Source organism: Myxine glutinosa, chromosome 1 (assembly GCF_964187855.1).
Source record: "Myxine glutinosa chromosome 1, kmMyxGlut1.1, whole genome shotgun sequence".
Classification (NCBI taxonomy): Eukaryota; Metazoa; Chordata; class Myxini; order Myxiniformes; family Myxinidae; genus Myxine; species Myxine glutinosa.
This window is the reverse complement of record NC_136261.1, coordinates 437,744,407-437,772,228: the sequence shown is the minus strand read 5'-3', so window position 1 is coordinate 437,772,228 and position 27,822 is coordinate 437,744,407. Positions and strand designations below refer to the sequence as shown.

General features: G+C 36.5%; 1 protein-coding gene across 1 annotated transcript in view; it reads right to left on the bottom strand.

Annotated features, from left to right (window-relative positions):
* Positions 1-24,372, bottom strand: part of LOC137417450 (uncharacterized) — a 71,640-nt gene extending 47,268 nt beyond the window's left edge. The window contains exon 1 of the mRNA XM_078771076.1: positions 23,906-24,372. Within this exon, the coding sequence (XP_078627202.1) occupies positions 23,906-24,326 (421 nt within the window). The 5' untranslated portion in view covers positions 24,327-24,372. The remainder of the gene's footprint in view (positions 1-23,905) is intronic.
* Positions 24,373-27,822: the final 3,450 nt, after the last annotated feature.

Here is a 27,822-nt window from a genome sequence, read left to right as displayed (position 1 = left end):
AGAAGATAAGAGATGGTGGATAAGAGAAGATAAGAGATGGTGGATAAGAGAAGATAAGAGATGGTGGATAAGAAAAGATAAGAGATGGTGGATAAGAGAAGATAATAGATGGTGGATAAGAGAAGATAAGAGATGGTGGATAAGAGAAGATAAGAGATGGTGGATAAGAGAAGATAAGAGATGGTGGATAAGAGAAGATAAGAGATGGTGGATAAGAGGAAATAAGAGATGGTGGATAAGAGAAGATAATAGATGGTGGATAAGAGAAGATAAGAGAAGGTGGATAAGAGAAGATAATAGATGGTGGATAAGAGAAGATTAGAGATGGTGGATAAGAGAAGATGGATAAGGGAAGATAATAGATGGTGGATAAGAGAAGATAAGAGATGGTGGATAAGAGAAGATAAAAGATGGTGGATAAGAGAAGACAAGAGATGGTGGATAAGAGTAGATAATAGATGGTGGATAAGAGAAGATAAGAGATGGTGGATGAGAGAAGATAATAGATGGTGGATAAGAGAAGATAATAGATGGTGGATAAGAGAAGATTAGAGATGGTGGATAAGAGAAGATAAGAGATGGTGGATAAGAGAAGATAAGAGATGGTGGATAAGAGAAGATGGATAAGAGAAGATAATAGATGGTGGATAAGAGAAGATGGATAAGTGAAGATGGATAAGAGAATATAAGAGATGGTGGATGAGAGAAGACAAGAGATGGTGAATAAGAGTAGATAAGTGATGGTGGATAAGCGAAGATAAGAGATGGTGGATAAGAGAAGATAAATAGATGGTGGATAAGAGAAGATAATAGATGGTGGATAAGAGAAGATAAGAGATGGTGGATAAGAGAAGATAAGAGATGGTGGATAAGAGAAGATAAGAGATGGTGGATAAGAGAAGATAATAGATGGTGGATAAGAGAAGATAAGAGATGGTGGATAAGAGAAGATAAGAGATGGTGGATAAGAGGAAATAAGAGATGGTGGATAAGAGAAGATAATAGATGGTGGAAAAGAGAAGATAAGAGAAGGTGGATAAGAGAAGATAATAGATGGTGGATAAGAGAAGATTAGAGATGGTGGATAAGAGAAGATGGATAAGAGAAGATAATAGATGGTGGATAAGAGAAGATAAGAGATGGTGGATAATAGAAGATAATAGATGGTGGATAAGAGAAGACAAGAGATGGTGGATAAGAGAAGATAATAGATGGTGGATAAGAGAAGATAAGAGATGGTGGATGAGAGAAGATAATAGATGGTGGATAAGAGAAGATAATAGATGGTGGATAAGAGAAGATAAGAGATGGTGGATAAGAGAAGATAAGAGATGGTGGATAAGAGAAGATAAGAGATGGTGGATAAGAGAAGATAATAGATGGTGGATAAGAGAAGATAAGAGATGGTGGATAAGAGAAGATAAGAGATGGTGGATAAGAGGAAATAAGAGATGGTGGATAAGAGAAGATAATAGATGGTGGATAAGAGAAGATAAGAGAAGGTGGATAAGAGAAGATAAATAGATGGTGGATAAGAGAAGATTAGAGATGGTGGATAAGAGTAGATGGATAAGAGAAGATAATAGATGGTGGATAAGAGAAGATAAGAGATGGTGGATAATAGAAGATAATAGATGGTGGATAAGAGAAGACAAGAGATGGTGGATAAGAGAAGATAATAGATGGTGGATAAGAGAAGATAAGAGATGGTGGATGAGAGAAGATAATAGATGGTGGATAAGAGAAGATAAGAGATGGTGGATAAGAGAATATAAGAGATGGTGGATAAAAGAATATAAGAGATGGTGGATAAGAGAAGATAAGAGATGGTGGATAAGAGAATATAAGAGATGGTGAATAAGAGAAGATAAGAGATGGTGGATAAGAGAACATAAGAGTTGGTGGATAAGAGAACATAAGAGTTGGTGGATAAGAGAATATAAGAGATGGTGGATAAGAGAAGATAATAGATGTTGGATAAGAGAAGATAAGAGATGGTGGATAAGAGAAGATAAGAGATGGTGGATAAGAGAAGATAAGAGATGGTGGATAAGAGGAAATAAGAGATGGTGGATAAGAGAAGATAATAGATGGTGGATAAGAGAAGATAAGAGAAGGTGGATAAGAGAAGACAAGAGATGGTGGATAAGAGAAGACAAGAGATGGTGGATAAGAGAAGACAAGAGATGGTGGATAAGAGAAGACAAGAGATGGTGGATAAGAGAAGACAAGAGTTGGTGGATAAGAGAAAATAAGAGATGGTGGATAAGAGAAGATAATATATGGTGTATAAGAGAAGATAATATATGGTGGATAAGAGAAGATAAGAGATGGTGGATAAGAGAAATAAGAGATGGTGGATAAGAGAAAATAAGAGATGGTGGATAAGAGAAGATAATATATGGTGGATAAGAGAAGATAAGAGATGGTGGATAAGAGAAGATAAGAGATGGTGGATAAGAGAAGATAAGAGATGGTGGATAAGAAAAGATAAGAGATGGTGGATAAGAGAAGATAATAGATGGTGGATAAGAGAAGATAAGAGATGGTGGATAAGAGAAGATAAGAGATGGTGGATAAGAGAAGATAAGAGATGGTGGATAAGAGAAGATAAGAGATGGTGGATAAGAGGAAATAAGAGATGGTGGATAAGAGAAGATAAATAGATGGTGGATAAGAGAAGATAAGAGAAGGTGGATAAGAGAAGATAATAGATGGTGGATAAGAGAAGATTAGAGATGGTGGATAAGAGAAGATGGATAAGGGAAGATAATAGATGGTGGATAAGAGAAGATAAGAGATGGTGGATAAGAGAAGATAAAAGATGGTGGATAAGAGAAGACAAGAGATGGTGGATAAGAGTAGATAATAGATGGTGGATAAGAGAAGATAAGAGATGGTGGATGAGAGAAGATAATAGATGGTGGATAAGAGAAGATAATAGATGGTGGATAAGAGAAGATAAGAGATGGTGGATAAGAGAAGATAAGAGATGGTGGATAAGAGAAGATGGATAAGAGAAGATAATAGATGGTGGATAAGAGAAGATGGATAAGTGAAGATGGATAAGAGAATATAAGAGATGGTGGATGAGAGAAGACAAGAGATGGTGAATAAGAGTAGATAAGTGATGGTGGATAAGCGAAGATAAGAGATGGTGGATAAGAGAAGATAAATAGATGGTGGATAAGAGAAGATAATAGATGGTGGATAAGAGAAGATAAGAGATGGTGGATAAGAGAAGATAAGAGATGGTGGATAAGAGAAGATAAGAGATGGTGGATAAGAGAAGATAATAGATGGTGGATAAGAGAAGATAAGAGATGGTGGATAAGAGAAGATAAGAGATGGTGGATAAGAGGAAATAAGAGATGGTGGATAAGAGAAGATAATAGATGGTGGATAAGAGAAGATAAGAGAAGGTGGATAAGAGAAGATAATAGATGGTGGATAAGAGAAGATTAGAGATGGTGGATAAGAGAAGATGGATAAGAGAAGATAATAGATGGTGGATAAGAGAAGATAAGAGATGGTGGATAATAGAAGATAATAGATGGTGGATAAGAGAAGACAAGAGATGGTGGATAAGAGAAGATAATAGATGGTGGATAAGAGAAGATAAGAGATGGTGGATGAGAGAAGATAATAGATGGTGGATAAGAGAAGATAATAGATGGTGGATAAGAGAAGATAATAGATGGTGGATAAGAGAAGATAAGAGATGGTGGATAAGAGAAGATAAGAGATGGTGGATAAGAGAAGATAAGAGATGGTGGATAAGAGAAGATAATAGATGGTGGATAAGAGAAGATAAGAGATGGTGGATAAGAGAAGATAAGAGATGGTGGATAAGAGGAAATAAGAGATGGTGGATAAGAGAAGATAATAGATGGTGGATAAGAGAAGATAAGAGAAGGTGGATAAGAGAAGATAAATAGATGGTGGATAAGAGAAGATTAGAGATGGTGGATAAGAGTAGATGGATAAGAGAAGATAATAGATGGTGGATAAGAGAAGATAAGAGATGGTGGATAATAGAAGATAATAGATGGTGGATAAGAGAAGACAAGAGATGGTGGATAAGAGAAGATAATAGATGGTGGATAAGAGAAGATAAGAGATGGTGGATGAGAGAAGATAATAGATGGTGGATAAGAGAAGATAATAGATGGTGGATAAGAGAAGATAAGAGATGGTGGATAAGAGAAGATGGATAAGAGAAGATAATAGATGGTGGATAAGAGAAGATGGATAAGTGAAGATGGATAAGAGAATATAAGAGATGGTGGATGAGAGAAGACAAGAGATGGTGAATAAGAGAAGATAATTGATGGTGGATAAGAGAAGATAAGAGATGGTGGATAAGAGAAGATAATAGATGGTGGATAAGAGAAGATAATAGATGGTGGATAAGAGAAGATAAGAGATGGTGGATAAGAGAAGATAAGAGATGGTGGATAAGAAAAGATAAGAGATGGTGGATAAGAGAAGATAAGAGATGGTGGATAAGAGAAGATAAGAGATGGTGGATAAGAGAAGATAAGAGATGGTGGATAAAAGAATATAAGAGATGGTGGATAAGAGAAGATAAGAGATGGTGGATAAGAGAATATAAGAGATGGTGAATAAGAGAAGATAAGAGATGGTGGATAAGAGAACATAAGAGTTGGTGGATAAGAGAACATAAGAGTTGGTGGATAAGAGAATATAAGAGATGGTGGATAAGAGAAGATAATAGATGTTGGATAAGAGAAGACAAGAGATGGTGGATAAGAGAAGATAAGAGATGGTGGATAAGAGAAGATAGGAGATGGTGGATAAGAGGAAATAAGAGATGGTGGATAAGAGAAGATAATAGATGGTGGATAAGAGAAGATAAGAGAAGGTGGATAAGAGAAGACAAGAGATGGTGGATAAGAGAAGACAAGAGATGGTGGATAAGAGAAGACAAGAGTTGGTGGATAAGAGAAAATAAGAGATGGTGGATAAGAGAAGATAATATATGGTGGATAAGAGAAGATAAGAGATGGTGGATAAGAGAAGATAAGAGATGGTGGATAAGAGAAGATAAGAGATGGTGGATAAGAAAAGATAAGAGATGGTGGATAAGAGAAGATAATAGATGGTGGATAAGAGAAGATAAGAGATGGTGGATAAGAGAAGATAAGAGATGGTGGATAAGAGAAGATAAGAGATGGTGGATAAGAGAAGATAAGAGATGGTGGATAAGAGAATATAAGAGATGGTGAATAAGAGAAGATAAGAGATGGTGGATAAGAGAAGATAAGAGATGGTGGATAAGAGAAGATAAGAGATGGTGGATAAAAGAATATAAGAGATGGTGGATAAGAGAAGATAAGAGATGGTGGATAAGAGAATATAAGAGATGGTGAATAAGAGAAGATAAGAGATGGTGGATAAGAGAACATAAGAGTTGGTGAATAAGAGAATATAAGAGATGGTGAATAAGAGAAGAAAAGAGATGGTGGATAAGAGAAGATAAGAGATGGTGGATAAAAGAATATAAGAGATGGTGGATAAGAGAAGATAAGAGATGGTGGATAAGAGAAGATAAGAGATGGTGGATAAGAGAATATAAGAGATGGTGGATAAAAGAATATAAGAGATGGTGAATAAGAGAAGATAAGAGATGGTGGATAAGAGAAGATAAGAGATGGTGGATAAGAGAAGATAAGAGATGGTGGATAAGAGAATATAAGAGATGGTGAATAAGAGAAGATAAGAGATGGTGGATAAGAGAACATAAGAGTTGGTGGATGAGAGAAGATAATAGATGGTGGATAAGAGAAGATAATAGATGGTGGATAAGAGAAGATAAGAGATGGTGGATAAGAGAAGATAAGAGATGGTGGATAAGAGAAGATAATAGATGGTGGATAAGAGAAGATAATAGATGGTGGATAAGAGAAGATAAGAGATGGTGGATAAGAGAAGATAAGAGATGGTGGATAAGAGGAAATAAGAGATGGTGGATAAGAGAAGATAATAGATGGTGGATAAGAGAAGATAAGAGAAGGTGGATAAGAGAAGATAATAGATGGTGGATAAGAGAAGATTAGAGATGGTGGATAAGAGAAGATGGATAAGAGAAGATAATAGATGGTGGATAAGAGAAGATAAGAGATGGTGGATAATAGAAGATAATAGATGGTGGATAAGAGAAGACAAGAGATGGTGGATAAGAGAAGATAATAGATGGTGGATAAGAGAAGATAAGAGATGGTGGATGAGAGAAGATAATAGATGGTGGATAAGAGAAGATAATAGATGGTGGATAAGAGAAGATAAGAGATGGTGGATAAGAGAAGATGGATAAGAGAAGATAATAGATGGTGGATAAGAGAAGATGGATAAGTGAAGATGGATAAGAGAATATAAGAGATGGTGGATGAGAGAAGACAAGAGATGGTGGATAAGAGAACATAAGAGTTGGTGGATAAGAGAATATAAGAGATGGTGGATAAGAGAAGATAATAGATGTTGGATAAGAGAAGATAAGAGATGGTGGATAAGAGAATATAAGAGATGGTGAATAAGAGAAGATAAGAGATGGTGGATAAGAGAACATAAGAGTTGGTGGATAAGAGAATATAAGAGATGGTGGATAAGAGAAGATAATAGATGTTGGATAAGAGAAGATAAGAGATGGTGGATAAGAGAAGATAAGAGATGGTGGATAAGAGAAGATAAGAGATGGTGGATAAGAGGAAATAAGAGATGGTGGATAAGAGAAGATAATAGATGGTGGATAAGAGAAGATAAGAGAAGGTGGATAAGAGAAGACAAGAGATGGTGGATAAGAGAAGACAAGAGATGGTGGATAAGAGAAGACAAGAGTTGGTGGATAAGAGAAGATGGATAAGAGAAGATAATAGATGGTGGATAAGAGAAGATAAGAGATGGTGGATAAGAGAATATAAGAGATGGTGGATAAGAGAAGATAATATATGGTGGATAAGAGAAGATAAGAGATGGTGGATAAGAGAAGATAAGAGATGGTGGATAAGAGAAGATAAGAGATGGTGGATAAGAAAAGATAAGAGATGGTGGATAAGAGAAGATAATAGATGGTGGATAAGAGAAGATAAGAGATGGTGGATAAGAGAAGATAAGAGATGGTGGATAAGAGAAGATAAGAGATGGTGGATAAGAGAAGATAAGAGATGGTGGATAAGAGGAAATAAGAGATGGTGGATAAGAGAAGATAATAGATGGTGGATAAGAGAAGATAAGAGAAGGTGGATAAGAGAAGATAATAGATGGTGGATAAGAGAAGATTAGAGATGGTGGATAAGAGAAGATGGATAAGAGAAGATAATAGATGGTGGATAAGAGAAGATAAGAGATGGTGGATAAGAGAAGATAAAAGATGGTGGATAAGAGAAGACAAGAGATGGTGGATAAGAGTAGATAATAGATGGTGGATAAGAGAAGATAAGAGATGGTGGATGAGAGAAGATAATAGATGGTGGATAAGAGAAGATAATAGATGGTGGATAAGAGAAGATAAGAGATGGTGGATAAGAGAAGATAAGAGATGGTGGATAAGAGAAGATAAGAGATGGTGGATAAGAGAAGATGGATAAGAGAAGATAATAGATGGTGGATAAGAGAAGATGGATATGTGAAGATGGATAAGAGAATATAAGAGATGGTGGATGAGAGAAGACAAGACATGGTGAATAAGAGAAGATAAGTGATGGTGGAAAAGAGAAGATAAGAGATGGTGGATAAGAGAAGATAATAGATGGTGGATAAGAGAAGATATGAGATGGTGGATAAGAGAAGATAATAGATGGTGGATAAGAGAAGATAAGAGATGGTGGATAAGAGAAGATAATAGATGGTGGATAAGAGAAGATAAGAGATGGTGGATAAGAGAAGATAATAGATGGTGTATAAGAGAAGATAATAGATGGTGGATAAGAGAAGATAATAGATGGTGGATAAGAGAAGATAAGAGATGGTGGATAAGAGAAGATAAGAGATGGTGGATAAGAAAAGATAAGAGATGGTGGATAAGAGAAGATATGAGATGGTGGATAAGAGAAGATAATAGATGGTGGATAAGAGAAGATAAGTGATGGTGGATAAGAGAAGATAATAGATGGTGGATAAGAGAAGATAAGAGATGGTGGATAAGAGGAAATAAGAGATGGTGGATAAGAGAAGATAATAGATGGTGGATAAGAGAAGATAAGAGATGGTGGATAAGAGAAGATAATAGATGGTGGATAAGAGAAGGTGGATAAGAGAAGATAATAGATGATGGATAAGAGAAGGTGGATAAGAGAAGATAAGAGATGGTGGATAAGAGAAGATAAGAGAAGATAAGAGATGGTGGATAAGAGGAGATAAGAGATGGTGGATAAGAGAAGATAAGAGATGGTGGATAAGAGAAGATAAGAGATGGTGGATAAGAGAAGATGGATAAGAGAAGATAATAGATGGTGGATAAGAGAAGATAAGAGATGGTGGATAATAGAAGATAATAGATGGTGGATAAGAGAAGACAAGAGATGGTGGATAAGAGAAGATAATAGATGGTGGATAAGAGAAGATAAGAGATGGTGGATGAGAGAAGATAATAGATGGTGGATAAGAGAAGATAATAGATGGTGGATAAGAGAAGATAAGAGATGGTGGATAAGAGAAGATGGATAAGAGAAGATAATAGATGGTGGATAAGAGAAGATGGATAAGTGAAGATGGATAAGAGAATATAAGAGATGGTGGATGAGAGAAGACAAGAGATGGTGAATAAGAGAAGATAAGAGATGGTGGATAAGAGAAGATAATAGATGGTGGATAAGAGAAGATAATAGATGGTGGATAAGAGAAGATAATAGATGGTGGATAAGAGAAGATAAGAGATGGTGGATAAGAGAAGATAAGAGATGGTGGATAAGAAAAGATAAGAGATGGTGGATAAGAGAAGATAAGAGATGGTGGATAAGAGAAGATAAGAGATGGTGGATAAGAGAAGATAAGAGATGGTGGATAAGAGAAGATAAGAGATGGTGGATAAGAGAATATAAGAGATGGTGGATAAAAGAATATAAGAGATGGTGGATAAGAGAAGATAAGAGATGGTGGATAAGAGAATATAAGAGATGGTGAATAAGAGAAGATAAGAGATGGTGGATAAGAGAACATAAGAGTTGGTGGATAAGAGAATATAAGAGATGGTGGATAAGAGAAGATAATAGATGGTGGATAAGAGGAAATAAGAGATGGTGGATAAGAAAAGATAAGAGATGGTGGATAAGAGAAGATATGAGATGGTGGATAAGAGAAGATAATATATGGTGGATAAGAGAAGATAAGAGATGGTGGATAAGAGAAGATAAGAGATGGTGGATAAGAAAAGATAAGAGATGGTGGATAAGAGAAGATAATAGATGGTGGATAAGAGAAGATAAGAGATGGTGGATAAGAGAAGATAAGAGATGGTGGATAAGAGAAGATAAGAGATGGTGGATAAGAGAAGATAAGAGATGGTGGATAAGAGGAAATAAGAGATGGTGGATAAGAGAAGATAATAGATGGTGGATAAGAGAAGATAAGAGAAGGTGGATAAGAGAAGATAATAGATGGTAGATAAGAGAAGATTAGAGATGGTGGATAAGAGAAGATGGATAAGAGAAGATAATAGATGGTGGATAAGAGAAGATAAGAGATGGTGGATAAGAGAAGATAAAAGATGGTGGATAAGAGAAGACAAGAGATGGTGGATAAGAGTAGATAATAGATGGTGGATAAGAGAAGATAAGAGATGGTGGATAAGAGAAGATAAGAGATGGTGGATAAGAGAAGATAATAGATGGTGGATAAGAGAAGATAAGAGATGGTGGATAAGAGGAAATAAGAGATGGTGGATAAGAGAAGATAAGAGATGGTGGATAAGAGAAGATAATAGATGGTGGATAAGAGAAGGTGGATAAGAGAAGATAATAGATGGTGGATAAGAGAAGATAAGAGATGGTGGATAAGAGAAGATAATAGATGGTGGATAAGAGAAGATGGATAAGAGAAGATAATAGATGGTGGATAAGAGAAGATAAGAGATGGTGGATAAGAGAAGATAAGAGATGGTGGATAAGAGAAGATAATAGATGGTGGATAAGAGAAGATAAGAGATGGTGGATAAGAGGAAATAAGAGATGGTGGATAAGAGAAGATAAGAGATGGTGGATAAGAGAAGATAATAGATGGTGGATAAGAGAAGGTGGATAAGAGAAGATAATAGATGATGGATAAGAGACGGTGGATAAGAGAAGATAAGAGATGGTGGATAAGAGAAGATAAGAGAAGATAAGAGATGGTGGATAAGAGGAGATAAGAGATGGTGGATAAGAGAAGATAAGAGATGGTGGATAAGAGAAGATAAGAGATGGTGGATAAGAGAAGATGGATAAGAGAAGATAATAGATGGTGGATAAGAGAAGATAAGAGATGGTGGATAATAGAAGATAATAGATGGTGGATAAGAGAAGACAAGAGATGGTGGATAAGAGAAGATAATAGATGGTGGATAAGAGAAGATAAGAGATGGTGGATAAGAGAAGATAATAGATGGTGGATAAGAGAAGATAAGAGATGGTGGATAAGAGAAGATGGATAAGAGAAGATAATAGATGGTGGATAAGAGAAGATGGATAAGTGAAGATGGATAAGAGAATATAAGAGATGGTGGATGAGAGAAGACAAGAGATGGTGAATAAGAGAAGATAAGAGATGGTGGATAAGAGAAGATAATAGATGGTGGATAAGAGAAGATAATAGATGGTGGATAAGAGAAGATAATAGATGGTGGATAAGAGAAGATAAGAGATGGTGGATAAGAGAAGATAAGAGATGGTGGATAAGAAAAGATAAGAGATGGTGGATAAGAGAAGATAAGAGATGGTGGATAAGAGAAGATAAGAGATGGTGGATAAGAGAAGATAAGAGATGGTGGATAAGAGAAGATAAGAGATGGTGGATAAGAGAATATAAGAGATGGTGGATAAAAGAATATAAGAGATGGTGGATAAGAGAAGATAAGAGATGGTGGATAAGAGAATATAAGAGATGGTGAATAAGAGAAGATAAGAGATGGTGGATAAGAGAACATAAGAGTTGGTGGATAAGAGAATATAAGAGATGGTGGATAAGAGAAGATAATAGATGGTGGATAAGAGGAAATAAGAGATGGTGGATAAGAAAAGAAAAGAGATGGTGGATAAGAGAAGATATGAGATGGTGGATAAGAGAAGATAATAGATGGTGGATAAGAGAAGATAAGAGACGGTGGATAAGAGAAGATAATAGATGGTGGATAAGAGAAGATAAGAGATGGTGGATAAGAGGAAATAAGAGATGGTGGATAAGAGAAGATAATAGATGGTGGATAAGAGAAGATAAGAGATGGTGGATAAGAGAAGATAATAGATGGTGGATAAGAGAAGGTGGATAAGAGAAGATAATAGATGATGGATAAGAGAAGGTGGATAAGAGAAGATAAGAGATGGTGGATAAGAGAAGATAAGAGAAGATAAGAGATGGTGGATAAGAGGAGATAAGAGATGGTGGATAAGAGAAGATAAGAGATGGTGGATAAGAGAAGATAAGAGATGGTGGATAAGAGAAGATAAGAGATGGTGGATAAGAGAAGACAAGAGATGGTGGATAAGAGAAGATAAGAGATGGTGGATAAGGGAAGACAAGAGATGGTGGATAAGAGAAGATAAGAGATGGTGGATAAGAGAAGATAAGAGATGGTGGATAAGAGAAGATAAGAGATGGTGGATAAGAGAAGATAAGAGATGGTGGAGAAGAGAAGATAAGAGATGGTGGATAAGAGAATATAAGAGATGGTGGATAAGAGAAGACAAGAGATGGTGGATAAGAGAAGATAAGAGATGGTGGATAAGAGAAGATAAGAGATTGTGGATAAGAGAAGATAAGAGATGGTGGATAAGAGAAGATAAGAGATGGTGGATAAGAGAAGATAAGAGATGGTGGATAAGAGAAGATAAGAGATGGTGGATAAGATAATATAAGAGATGATGGATAAAAGAATATAAGAGATGGTGGATAAGAGAAGATAAGAGATGGTGGATAAGAGAATATAAGAGATGGTGGATAAGAGAACATAAGAGGTGGTGGATAAGAGAATATAAGAGATGGTGGATAAGAGAATACAAGAGATGGTGGATAAGAGAATACAAGAGATGGTGGATAAGAGAAGATAAGAGATGGTGGATAAGAGAAGATAAGAGATGGTGGATAAGAGAAGATAATAGATGGTGGATAAGAGAATATAAGAGATGGTGGATAGGAGAAGATAACAAATGGTGGATAAGAGAAGACAAGAGATGGTGGATAAGAGAAGATAATAGATGGTGGATAAGAGAAGATAAGAGATGGTGGATAAGAAAGATAAGAGATGGTGGATAAGAGAAGATAAGAGATGGGGGATAAGAGAAGATAAGAGATGGTGGATAAGAAAGATAAGAGATGGTGGATAAGAGAAGATAATAGATGGTGGATAAGAGAAGATAAGAGATGGTGGATAAGAAAGATAAGAGATGGTGGATAAGAGAAGATAAGAGATGGTGGATAAGAGAAGATAAGAGATGGTGGATAAGAGAAGATAAGAGATGGGGGATAAGAGAAGATAAGAGATGGTGGATAAGAGAAGATAAGAGATGGTGGATAAGAGAAGACAAGAGATGGTGGAAAAGAGAAGACAAGAGATGGTGGATAAGAGAAGATAAGAGATGGTGGATAAGAGAAGACAAGAGATGGTGGATAAGAGAAGACAAGAGATGGTGGATAAGAGAAGACAAGAGATGGTGGATAAGAGAAGACAAGAGTTGGTGGATAAGAGAAAATAAGAGATGGTGGATAAGAGAAGATAATAGATGGTGGATAAGAGAAGATAAGAGATGGTGGATAAGAGAAGATAAGAGATGGTGGATAAGAGAAGATAAGAGATGGTGGATAAGAAAAGATAAGAGATGGTGGATAAGAGAAGATAAGAGATGGTGGATAAGAGAAGATAAGAGATGGTGGATAAGAGAAGATAATAGATGGTGGATAAGAGAAGATAAGAGATGGTGGATAAGAGGAAATAAGAGATGGTGGATAAGAGAAGATAATAGATGGTGGATAAGAGAAGATTAGAGATGGTGGATAAGAGAAGATGGATAAGAGAAGATAATAGATGGTGGATAAGAGAAGATAAGAGATGGTGGATAATAGAAGATAATAGATGGTGGATAAGAGAAGACAAGAGATGGTGGATAAGAGAAGATAATAGATGGTGGATAAGAGAAGATAAGAGATGGTGGATGAGAGAAGATAATAGATGGTGGATAAGAGAAGATAATAGATGGTGGATAAGAGAAGATAAGAGATGGTGGATAAGAGAAGATGGATAAGAGAAGATAATAGATGGTGGATAAGAGAAGATGGATAAGTGAAGATGGATAAGAGAATATAAGAGATGGTGGATGAGAGAAGACAAGAGATGGTGAATAAGAGAAGATAATTGATGGTGGATAAGAGAAGATAAGAGATGGTGGATAAGAGAAGATAATAGATGGTGGATAAGAGAAGATAATAGATGGTGGATAAGAGAAGATAAGAGATGGTGGATAAGAGAAGATAAGAGATGGTGGATAAGAAAAGATAAGAGATGGTGGATAAGAGAAGATAAGAGATGGTGGATAAGAGAAGATAAGAGATGGTGGATAAGAGAAGATAAGAGATGGTGGATACGAGAAGATAAGAGATGGTGGATAAGAGAATATAAGAGATGGTGGATAAAAGAATATAAGAGATGGTGGATAAGAGAAGATAAGAGATGGTGGATAAGAGAATATAAGAGATGGTGGATAAGAGAAGATAAGAGATGGTGGATAAGAGAATATAAGAGATGGTGAATAAGAGAAGATAAGAGATGGTGGATAAGAGAACATAAGAGTTGGTGGATAAGAGAATATAAGAGATGGTGGATAAGAGAAGATAATAGATGTTGGATAAGAGAAGATAAGAGATGGTGGATAAGAGAAGATAAGAGATGGTGGATAAGAGAAGATAAGAGATGGTGGATAAGAGGAAATAAGAGATGGTGGATAAGAGAAGATAATAGATGGTGGATAAGAGAAGATAAGAGAAGGTGGATAAGAGAAGATAATAGATGGTGGATAAGAGAAGATTAGAGATGGTGGATAAGAGAAGATGGATAAGAGACGATAATAGATGGTGGATAAGAGAAGATAAGAGATGGTGGATAAGAGAAGATAATAGATGGTGGATAAGAGAAGACAAGAGATGGTGGATAAGAGAAGATAATAGATGGTGAATAAGAGAAGATAAGAGATGGTGGATGAGAGAAGATAATAGATGGTGGATAAGAGAAGATAATAGATGGTGGATAAGAGAAGATAAGAGATGGTGGATAAGAGAAGATGGATAAGAGAAGATAATAGATGGTGGATAAGAGAAGATGGATAAGTGAAGATGGACAAGAGAATATAAGAGATGGTGGATGAGAGAAGACAAGAGATGGTGAATAAGAGAAGAAAAGTGATTGTGGATAAGAGAAGATAAGAGATGGTGGATAAGAGAAGATAATAGATGGTGGATAAGAGAAGATAATAGATGGTGGATAAGAGAAGATAAGAGATGGTGGATAAGAGAACATAAGAGATGGTGGATAAGAAAAGATAAGAGATGGTGAATAAGAGAAGATATGAGATGGTGGATAAGAGAACATAATAGATGGTGGATAAGAGAAGATAAGAGATGGTGGATAAGAGAAGATAATAGATGGTGGATAAGAGAAGATAAGAGATGGTGGATAAGAGAAGATAAGAGATGGTGGATAAGAGGAAATAAGACATGGTGGATAAGAGAAGATAATAGATGGTGGATAAGAGAAGATAAGAGATGGTGGATAAGAGAAGATAATAGATGGTGGATAAGAGAAGGTGGATAAGAGAAGATAATAGATGATGGATAAGAGAAGGTGGATAAGAGAAGATAAGAGATGGTGGATAAGAGAAGATAAGAGATGGTGGATAAGAGAAGATGGATAAGAGAAGATAATAGATGGTGGATAAGAGAAGATGGATAAGTGAAGATGGATAAGAGAATATAAGAGATGGTGGATGAGAGAAGACAAGAGATGGTGAATAAGAGAAGATAAGAGATGGTGGATAAGAGAAGATAATAGATGGTGGATAAGAGAAGATAATAGATGGTGGATAAGAGAAGATAATAGATGGTGGATAAGAGAAGATAAGAGATGGTGGATAAGAGAAGATAAGAGATGGTGGATAAGAAAAGATAAGAGATGGTGGATAAGAGAAGATAAGAGATGGTGGATAAGAGAAGATAAGAGATGGTGGATAAGAGAGGATAAGAGATGGTGGATAAGAGAAGATAAGAGATGGTGGATAAGAGAATATAAGAGATGGTGGATAAAAGAATATAAGAGATGGTGGATAAGAGAAGATAAGAGATGGTGGATAAGAGAACATAAGAGTTGGTGGATAAGAGAATATAAGAGATGGTGGATAAGAGAAGATAATAGATGGTGGATAAGAGGAAATAAGAGATGGTGGATAAGAAAAGATAAGAGATGGTGGATAAGAGAAGATATGAGATGGTGGATAAGAGAAGATAATATATGGTGGATAAGAGAAGATAAGAGATGGTGGATAAGAGAAGATAAGAGATGGTGGATAAGAAAAGATAAGAGATGGTGGATAAGAGAAGATAATAGATGGTGGATAAGAGAAGATAAGAGATGGTGGATAAGAGAAGATAAGAGATGGTGGATAAGAGAAGATAAGAGATGGTGGATAAGAGAAGATAAGAGATGGTGGATAAGAGGAAATAAGAGATGGTGGATAAGAGAAGATAATAGATGGTGGATAAGAGAAGATAAGAGAAGGTGGATAAGAGAAGATAATAGATGGTAGATAAGAGAAGATTAGAGATGGTGGATAAGAGAAGATGGATAAGAGAAGATAATAGATGGTGGATAAGAGAAGATAAGAGATGGTGGATAAGAGAAGATAAAAGATGGTGGATAAGAGAAGACAAGAGATGGTGGATAAGAGTAGATAATAGATGGTGGATAAGAGAAGATAAGAGATGGTGGATAAGAGAAGATAAGAGATGGTGGATAAGAGAAGATAATAGATGGTGGATAAGAGAAGATAAGAGATGGTGGATAAGAGGAAATAAGAGATGGTGGATAAGAGAAGATAAGAGATGGTGGATAAGAGAAGATAATAGATGGTGGATAAGAGAAGGTGGATAAGAGAAGATAATAGATGGTGGATAAGAGAAGATAAGAGATGGTGGATAAGAGAAGATAATAGATGGTGGATAAGAGAAGATGGATAAGAGAAGATAATAGATGGTGGATAAGAGAAGATAAGAGATGGTGGATAAGAGAAGATAAGAGATGGTGGATAAGAGAAGATAATAGATGGTGGATAAGAGAAGATAAGAGATGGTGGATAAGAGGAAATAAGAGATGGTGGATAAGAGAAGATAATAGATGGTGGATAAGAGAAGGTGGATAAGAGAAGATAATAGATGATGGATAAGAGAAGGTGGATAAGAGAAGATAAGAGATGGTGGATAAGAGAAGATAAGAGAAGATAAGAGATGGTGGATAAGAGGAGATAAGAGATGGTGGATAAGAGAAGATAAGAGATGGTGGATAAGAGAAGATAAGAGATGGTGGATAAGAGAAGATGGATAAGAGAAGATAATAGATGGTGGATAAGAGAAGATAAGAGATGGTGGATAATAGAAGATAATAGATGGTGGATAAGAGAAGACAAGAGATGGTGGATAAGAGAAGATAATAGATGGTGGATAAGAGAAGATAAGAGATGGTGGATAAGAGAAGATAATAGATGGTGGATAAGAGAAGATAAGAGATGGTGGATAAGAGAAGATGGATAAGAGAAGATAATAGATGGTGGATAAGAGAAGATGGATAAGTGAAGATGGATAAGAGAATATAAGAGATGGTGGATGAGAGAAGACAAGAGATGGTGAATAAGAGAAGATAAGAGATGGTGGATAAGAGAAGATAATAGATGGTGGATAAGAGAAGATAATAGATGGTGGATAAGAGAAGATAATAGATGGTGGATAAGAGAAGATAAGAGATGGTGGATAAGAGAAGATAAGAGATGGTGGATAAGAAAAGATAAGAGATGGTGGATAAGAGAAGATAAGAGATGGTGGATAAGAGAAGATAAGAGATGGTGGATAAGAGAAGATAAGAGATGGTGGATAAGAGAAGATAAGAGATGGTGGATAAGAGAATATAAGAGATGGTGGATAAAAGAATATAAGAGATGGTGGATAAGAGAAGATAAGAGATGGTGGATAAGAGAATATAAGAGATGGTGAATAAGAGAAGATAAGAGATGGTGGATAAGAGAACATAAGAGTTGGTGGATAAGAGAATATAAGAGATGGTGGATAAGAGAAGATAATAGATGGTGGATAAGAGGAAATAAGAGATGGTGGATAAGAAAAGAAAAGAGATGGTGGATAAGAGAAGATATGAGATGGTGGATAAGAGAAGATAATAGATGGTGGATAAGAGAAGATAAGAGACGGTGGATAAGAGAAGATAATAGATGGTGGATAAGAGAAGATAAGAGATGGTGGATAAGAGGAAATAAGAGATGGTGGATAAGAGAAGATAATAGATGGTGGATAAGAGAAGATAAGAGATGGTGGATAAGAGAAGATAATAGATGGTGGATAAGAGAAGGTGGATAAGAGAAGATAATAGATGATGGATAAGAGAAGGTGGATAAGAGAAGATAAGAGATGGTGGATAAGAGAAGATAAGAGAAGATAAGAGATGGTGGATAAGAGGAGATAAGAGATGGTGGATAAGAGAAGATAAGAGATGGTGGATAAGAGAAGATAAGAGATGGTGGATAAGAGAAGATAAGAGATGGTGGATAAGAGAAGACAAGAGATGGTGGATAAGAGAAGATAAGAGATGGTGGATAAGGGAAGACAAGAGATGGTGGATAAGAGAAGATAAGAGATGGTGGATAAGAGAAGATAAGAGATGGTGGATAAGAGAAGATAAGAGATGGTGGATAAGAGAAGATAAGAGATGGTGGAGAAGAGAAGATAAGAGATGGTGGATAAGAGAATATAAGAGATGGTGGATAAGAGAAGACAAGAGATGGTGGATAAGAGAAGATAAGAGATGGTGGATAAGAGAAGATAAGAGATTGTGGATAAGAGAAGATAAGAGATGGTGGATAAGAGAAGATAAGAGATGGTGGATAAGAGAAGATAAGAGATGGTGGATAAGAGAAGATAAGAGATGGTGGATAAGATAATATAAGAGATGATGGATAAAAGAATATAAGAGATGGTGGATAAGAGAAGATAAGAGATGGTGGATAAGAGAATATAAGAGATGGTGGATAAGAGAACATAAGAGGTGGTGGATAAGAGAATATAAGAGATGGTGGATAAGAGAATACAAGAGATGGTGGATAAGAGAATACAAGAGATGGTGGATAAGAGAAGATAAGAGATGGTGGATAAGAGAAGAGAAGAGATGGTGGATAAGAGAAGATAATAGATGGTGGATAAGAGAATATAAGAGATGGTGGATAGGAGAAGATAACAAATGGTGGATAAGAGAAGACAAGAGATGGTGGATAAGAGAAGATAATAGATGGTGGATAAGAGAAGATAAGAGATGGTGGATAAGAAAGATAAGAGATGGTGGATAAGAGAAGATAAGAGATGGGGGATAAGAGAAGATAAGAGATGGTGGATAAGAAAGATAAGAGATGGTGGATAAGAGAAGATAATAGATGGTGGATAAGAGAAGATAAGAGATGGTGGATAAGAAAGATAAGAGATGGTGGATAAGAGAAGATAAGAGATGGTGGATAAGAGAAGATAAGAGATGGTGGATAAGAGAAGATAAGAGATGGGGGATAAGAGAAGATAAGAGATGGTGGATAAGAGAAGATAAGAGATGGTGGATAAGAGAAGACAAGAGATGGTGGAAAAGAGAAGACAAGAGATGGTGGATAAGAGAAGATAAGAGATGGTGGATAAGAGAAGACAAGAGATGGTGGATAAGAGAAGACAAGAGATGGTGGATAAGAGAAGACAAGAGATGGTGGATAAGAGAAGACAAGAGTTGGTGGATAAGAGAAAATAAGAGATGGTGGATAAGAGAAGATAATAGATGGTGGATAAGAGAAGATAAGAGATGGTGGATAAGAGAAGATAAGAGATGGTGGATAAGAGAAGATAAGAGATGGTGGATAAGAAAAGATAAGAGATGGTGGATAAGAGAAGATAAGAGATGGTGGATAAGAGAAGATAAGAGATGGTGGATAAGAGAAGATAATAGATGGTGGATAAGAGAAGATAAGAGATGGTGGATAAGAGGAAATAAGAGATGGTGGATAAGAGAAGATAATAGATGGTGGATAAGAGAAGATTAGAGATGGTGGATAAGAGAAGATGGATAAGAGAAGATAATAGATGGTGGATAAGAGAAGATAAGAGATGGTGGATAATAGAAGATAATAGATGGTGGATAAGAGAAGACAAGAGATGGTGGATAAGAGAAGATAATAGATGGTGGATAAGAGAAGATAAGAGATGGTGGATGAGAGAAGATAATAGATGGTGGATAAGAGAAGATAATAGATGGTGGATAAGAGAAGATAAGAGATGGTGGATAAGAGAAGATGGATAAGAGAAGATAATAGATGGTGGATAAGAGAAGATGGATAAGTGAAGATGGATAAGAGAATATAAGAGATGGTGGATGAGAGAAGACAAGAGATGGTGAATAAGAGAAGATAATTGATGGTGGATAAGAGAAGATAAGAGATGGTGGATAAGAGAAGATAATAGATGGTGGATAAGAGAAGATAATAGATGGTGGATAAGAGAAGATAAGAGATGGTGGATAAGAGAAGATAAGAGATGGTGGATAAGAAAAGATAAGAGATGGTGGATAAGAGAAGATAAGAGATGGTGGATAAGAGAAGATAAGAGATGGTGGATAAGAGAAGATAAGAGATGGTGGATACGAGAAGATAAGAGATGGTGGATAAGAGAATATAAGAGATGGTGGATAAAAGAATATAAGAGATGGTGGATAAGAGAAGATAAGAGATGGTGGATAAGAGAATATAAGAGATGGTGGATAAGAGAAGATAAGAGATGGTGGATAAGAGAATATAAGAGATGGTGAATAAGAGAAGATAAGAGATGGTGGATAAGAGAACATAAGAGTTGGTGGATAAGAGAATATAAGAGATGGTGGATAAGAGAAGATAATAGATGTTGGATAAGAGAAGATAAGAGATGGTGGATAAGAGAAGATAAGAGATGGTGGATAAGAGAAGATAAGAGATGGTGGATAAGAGGAAATAAGAGATGGTGGATAAGAGAAGATAATAGATGGTGGATAAGAGAAGATAAGAGAAGGTGGATAAGAGAAGATAATAGATGGTGGATAAGAGAAGATTAGAGATGGTGGATAAGAGAAGATGGATAAGAGACGATAATAGATGGTGGATAAGAGAAGATAAGAGATGGTGGATAAGAGAAGATAATAGATGGTGGATAAGAGAAGACAAGAGATGGTGGATAAGAGAAGATAATAGATGGTGAATAAGAGAAGATAAGAGATGGTGGATGAGAGAAGATAATAGATGGTGGATAAGAGAAGATAATAGATGGTGGATAAGAGAAGATAAGAGATGGTGGATAAGAGAAGATGGATAAGAGAAGATAATAGATGGTGGATAAGAGAAGATGGATAAGTGAAGATGGACAAGAGAATATAAGAGATGGTGGATGAGAGAAGACAAGAGATGGTGAATAAGAGAAGAAAAGTGATTGTGGATAAGAGAAGATAAGAGATGGTGGATAAGAGAAGATAATAGATGGTGGATAAGAGAAGATAATAGATGGTGGATAAGAGAAGATAAGAGATGGTGGATAAGAGAACATAAGAGATGGTGGATAAGAAAAGATAAGAGATGGTGAATAAGAGAAGATATGAGATGGTGGATAAGAGAACATAATAGATGGTGGATAAGAGAAGATAAGAGATGGTGGATAAGAGAAGATAATAGATGGTGGATAAGAGAAGATAAGAGATGGTGGATAAGAGAAGATAAGAGATGGTGGATAAGAGGAAATAAGACATGGTGGATAAGAGAAGATAATAGATGGTGGATAAGAGAAGATAAGAGATGGTGGATAAGAGAAGATAATAGATGGTGGATAAGAGAAGGTGGATAAGAGAAGATAATAGATGATGGATAAGAGAAGGTGGATAAGAGAAGATAAGAGATGGTGGATAAGAGAAGATAAGAGAAGATAAGAGATGGTGGATAAGAGGAGATAAGAGATGGTGTGTAAGAGAAGATAAGAGATGGTGAATAAGAGAAGATAAGAGATGGTGGATAAGAGAAGATAAGAGATGGTGGATAAGAGAAGATAAGAGATGGTGGATAAGAGAAGACAAGAGATGGTGGATAAGAGAAGATAAGAGATGGTGGATAAGAGAAGACAAGAGATGGTGGATAAGAGAAGATAAGAGATGGTGGATAAGAGAAGATAAGAGATGGTGGATAAGAGAAGATGGATAAGAGAAGATAATAGATGGTGGATAAGAGAAGATAAGAGATGGTGGATAAGAGAAGATAAGAGATGGTGGATAAGAGAAGATAATAGATGGTGGATAAGAGAAGATAAGAGATGGTGGATAAGAGAAGATAAGAGATGGTGGATAAGAGAAGACAAGAGATGGTGGATAAGAGAAGATAAGAGTTAAGCCCATCCATGGATAAGAGAAGATAAGAGATGGTGAACAAGAGAACATAATAGATGGTGGATAACAAAGACAAGAGATGGTGGATAAGAGAAGACAAGAGATGGTGGATCAGAGAAGATAAGAGATGGTGAACAAGAGAACATAATAGATGGTGGATAAGAAAGATAAGAGATGGTGGATAAGAGAATATAAGTGACTAGCAGAAGTACCCGGCATTGCTGGGCGGGGGAGGGGAGGGGAACAGGGGGGGAGCGAGCCCCTTGGCAAAGCGAGCGATTTTTTTTTTCATAGCGTCATAGCGTCATCGCGTCTCATAGCGTAATAGCGATATTTTTTTTCAAATCGTCATAGCGTTCATAGCGTCATATCGTTCATAGCGTCATAGCGATTTATTTTTTCATAGCGTCATAGCGGTCATGGCGTTCATAGCATCATCACGTAATCGCTCTGAGCGAATCATCGCCCACCTGGTCTGATTCCGTTGATTCCGTGTGCTGAAATGCGCTGAGGTTAATATGAATAAAAAATATGGATCGTCAAATATTTTGAGTTCGGCCATGTTCGTCCCAGGCTCAATGGCCATGTCTATGCCAAATATCAAGCACGTAAGCCTCTCCATTTAGGAGTCTATCGGTAACATCACACACACACACACACACACACACACACACACACACACACACACACACACACACACACACACACACACACACACACACACACACACACACACACACACACACACACACACACACGTGTTTTATATATATATAGATGGTGGATAAGAGAAGATAATAGATGGTGGATAAGAGAAGATAACAGATGGTGGATAAGAAAAGATAAAAGATGGTGGATAAGAAAAGATAAAAGATGGTGGATGAGAGAAGATAAGAGATGGTGGATAAGAGAAGATAAGAGATGGTGGACAAGAGAATATAACAGATGGTGGACAAGAGAATATAACAGATGGTGGACAAGAGAAGATAACAGATGGTGGATAAGAAAGATAAGAGCTTTTACCCTCTACTGCACCTAGATGGTCGATGTCCAAACTGCTGTTACTGAAAATTAGTTAATCACAATTCAAACCTTGATTTAGGTTTAAATAAACATTTCAGAATTCAACAATTATTTTCTTTTGAAAAATGACCAAGTTGTAAAAAAACAACCAAAATTTCCACATTTTGTTTGTTTTATTGACCAATGGGTTGGAGTTTGTTTTCAAACGAAAGTTTTTTTTTTCACATTCAAATTGTTCAACCAAATTTTCCAAGATATAAAGATTTATATGATGAATTTCACTGTTTAAACAAGGATAAGAGAAGGTGGGGTACATCATATTGCATGTGGGGGATCCCTGGGTCATTTCTGGGAGATCGATTGGCTGTCTCCGTGCAGCGGTCCTGTTCAAGAGAACTATCCAAGGCTACACAACAACAACAATAACAATGTTAAGCCCATCCATGGCTAAAGAGAGGTACTAAAACCACAAGAGCAAAGCATGGCACGCCATTGCAAATCCCCACACTTCACACCCAAAGAAATGTTGAAAGATGGCAACACGTTTCACCAGGAATAAACCAATATCAAATTTTGAGGGTTTCTTTTCCATTTTGACCTGTGACGCCACATCCTGGGGCATGAACCAGAAGGCAACGAAAAAGGTTACATATTTCATGCGTCCCCTAATGCTGATTGCATATACAAGGTTACATAAAAAAAATGTTTAACATGTGCCTCTCATTACATTTTATTTCTACCCACTGAAACCTCGATTTTTTTTTTAATGCCGTGAACAAACTCGTGTTCGAAAACACAAAATATAATTTTAGCCAAGTTTGGTCACAATCCCATCAGCAGTTTCAGAGAAGAAGTTGAAAGTGTTAGAAGTTGAAAGTGTTTGAAAGCTTAGAAATTATACAAGTTAAAAGATTACAAAAACAAACAAACAATGGTGAACATCAAGTGATTTGTTGACATGCGATGTCGTATGAAAAAGTCACATACCAGACATGAGTCTTGATCCATCATCCTGTGAGCGGAGGCTGCTGACGTCACTGAACCCGATTCCAGAGAAACCAGAAACTTCGTCCCGGTGCACATTTTGGGATCTGAAAATCTTTGCACAGAAACTGGAAAGTTCCCGAATAACATTCTCCAAGTTGATGAAAATACTTCCCAAAAGAGAAGAACCTGCAATCTGGACATCTTGTGGCTTTGAAAATGAATTCATAAATTTACAGAAGTCAGCATACATTGCAAATTGTAATTTCTCTTTAGCGAGAGAAAGGAGCTCGGTCCGCAATGCATCAGACTCAGTACAAGCTCGAATAACCTTCTGATCCTCAATTCCAAGCTTATCGATCACTGCTTGGGCTGTTTCTGCTCTTAGGCCTTGGGACTTGAGCCATTCCAAGAAGCTCTCCATATCACCGATGACCTGCCAAGGACACAATGCTGATGTTAATCACAGAAAAGTAATTCATGTTATTTTCTTTACTCTGTTTGGAATTTGAGAGTTATTATCTTATCCTATTTGATCCGTATCCAGCGAAACGGCAAACGTATCCAGCTTGATTTCTACATGAAGACTGACAGTATATGTAAGAGACTGCCACACTCACCTTTGAGCTGTGAAGCATAGTCACAAATAAATGATGCACCAGTATGTTATCCTGATGAGCCCATAATAAGGGTGTAAGCTGCATCGGCCACTCTAATTCCATGTATTTGTGTCAAAAATCTCTGTATTCAAAGACCTGAGTAGCACATGGAAGCTATCCTGGTGTTGGCTTAGCGGTTAGGGTACCGGCTTGGGATCTTCGGATCCTGGCTTTGAATCCCGTTCGATTGCTGAATTAATGCTAGGTGGGTTGTAGGCCACGGGGCATGCAGTATATATGCACTTCAATTTAAATTTTTGTGCAACAACGATGGGGGCAACTTAAAACTTTAATGGGCTTGTAGAAATGCGTCACTGATTGAGAATATCCATGTCGCCATGCACAAGGGGTGCTCAGAAATTTATAACGAGCAGTTGATGAAAATGCATATTAACAAATGGTACGTGAAATGTATGATGTCTTTCTGGCTTTTTAATTAGATTGTTCAGTGAACATGTTATTATCTGTTGGGCTTCATCAATTAATAACGTGCATTTATAATAATAATAATAATAATAATAATAATAATACTAAGAGTATTAATGATAAGAATATATTATTGTTATTATTATTATCATTATTATTATTAACATGTATGCGCTTAGTCTCGTTTGAGCCATAAGCACCCACACAAACTGAAACACAAACCACAAACTAAACCACACACAACACCAACACCAAGAGAAAAAGAGGCAGGGAACAAAGAGGCAGGGAACAACACCAACACCGAGAGAAAACGAGGCAGGGAAATTGGGAAAAGTCCTGACTGGAACAGATGTTTTAGATTTAATGAAAACCCATTAACAAATGATGCTCCAAATGTATGATGTGATATTAATTTTCTCTGGCCAAATGAAAAAGTTTATGTTGGTAAAATATTACCATAGTTACAAGCTCTCAATATTATACCCTCATTTTTTTTATTGAAATGCAGAGGGGGGGGGGGGGGGGAAGTATTACATACTTTGAGTGGATGTTAAGAAAGAAATTGTAAATTAAATGTACACTGTTGTAATGTTGCAGAACTGTAAGTTTCACATACTAATCTTTATCCATCTCAAATTATCACTTCACACGTGTTAAGACCCAGGACATGAGACACCCCAGTGAGAGCATGATCTTCCAGTACATGTAAACACAAATATGACAAACATATACTGCATAATATTTTGTTGTGTTCACACAGACCAAAAATGTTGGTATAATGCAAAGTATTTAAATCTGTATAATCATCTTTCTTGTATTATTTTATGGGTATTGTACATCAGGATCACTGTGTACACAAAAATGTGAGTCAAATAATCAACACTGACAAGTTCTCTCGAATCACATTGCTATTTGCAATTTTCATGTTATTTATATCTCATACAATACTATGTTTAATATTATTTAGTTATTAAGTACATGCACAGTACTCATGTTAATTATTATAATCTGTACAATATTGTTCATCATAATTACATCATTGTACAGTTGACATATCCTTCACAGTGAACACTGATGTATTTAATATGATGTGAAAATTAGTTAATTTAAAGCTGCAGTGCAAGAACAAAAATGACCATTTTTTTTTTTTTTTTACAACCAAATCAAGATGAACTGGGACTTCACCAATTTCTTATTAAAGATGATATTATGATCTTATTTTGCATGAGTTTTAGATTATTTCATTTAACGAGGAATGACAATAATTAGATTGAAATAGAATATTAGTGAATACCTGGAAAATGATGATGACACCAGATGCAATAGCAACATTTAACAAATGAAAAGTTAAAAATTATCAAAATTCACTCTACCTATATATTTTCACTCAGTTGAATTTCAATGGTCACTTGCATTGCTCATGTTAATACGATTCTTCAAATTATACCTTTTATTTAATACTATAATTTTAGGCCCGACTTTGAACCCAGGCTAAACCTGTTAGCGGTGAACGCGGCACACCACTCGGCCAAGCTGCCAGCATCCCGAAGTGATTTTAGTGATAAAGTGACAGTGAAACACAAAGCAGCACAATTCGACATGACTAGTTGAGGAGAGCACGCCATGCGATTAACTGCGCCCATGCTGGGCGACACATTAAGTTGAAACAGCTCTACCTGTGATTAGTTTTGCTCACAGTGATGCACTCCAATAATGTACCGTGCTCCATATGCTCCGCACAAGGACATTCTAGTAGACGGAGGCCAAAGGGCCAAGCCACTTCATACAGGATATAAATTGCAATTGCCTTGAAGGCTGTTGTGCTGTTTAGGCCTTGACGTCTTCTGTGCTTGAATGATCTCTCTCGTACTGTGCAATCACCAAACTGCTGGAAACCGAAGCTATGGGTGGTCATAAAGCATTATCGTGGCGGACATTGAGGCAACGACGTGGGGATGTAATGGATCGTGGGTAATGTAATCAAATCACAAGTAAAATTGTACTACGACAGCAAGTTGAACATGATACAAAGTCACTAACTTCGTCTTCCACCAAATCATCATCATCATCATCATCATCATCATCATTCACATGTCCAATCTAACGTTACATAAGTTCATTTTAAAGTCATTCTCAATGCATGGTGCATGAGTTTACACATACCTTGTCCTTGAGAAGTAGATTTCTTTGCAAATGACGTCTCTTTTCTTCTGATTTTACTGATGTCACAGAAGCGCTTGTAGCAATTGTAGTGGTAGCCAATGTTACTCGACGGCGAGGGCTGAGCCGCAATGCATGTAGGAGAATCGTGAAAATCAATACCAAGCTTTGTTGCAATCTCGGTAACTATATCACACTGTTTGCAGTCGTAATTCACCCATTTGCGAGCGAAATCGACAAATTGTTTCCACGATTCATTATTGAACACGATGAAGTTACTTTTTGTTGTAGAATCTACGTGCATAACGCAAATTTTGAAGAAAATGTTCGATCCGCCGTAGAACTGCATTCCGTGGGCGCCGCCATCTTTGTTTCGCAGTGCAATGGCACACGGCGTCCGTGATTGGATCATTCTGGGAAACTATGTCATCCATTTCACTCAGCGCCAAATACGGTAACGCTGATTGGCCTATTTCATCACGTGAATCGACTGGTCAGCAAAATTGAATGTGACATTATTTACTGAAATTATTCGATTTTTACGCTTTTATGAGCAATTTTGAGGATTGGTGACACATTTTCTGAATGCTTATAATATTTTTGGAATTAATGATCAAGAATAAAGTTGCCCCCAGTAATGTTGCACGAAACAGAGAGTTAGATACGGACGTATTG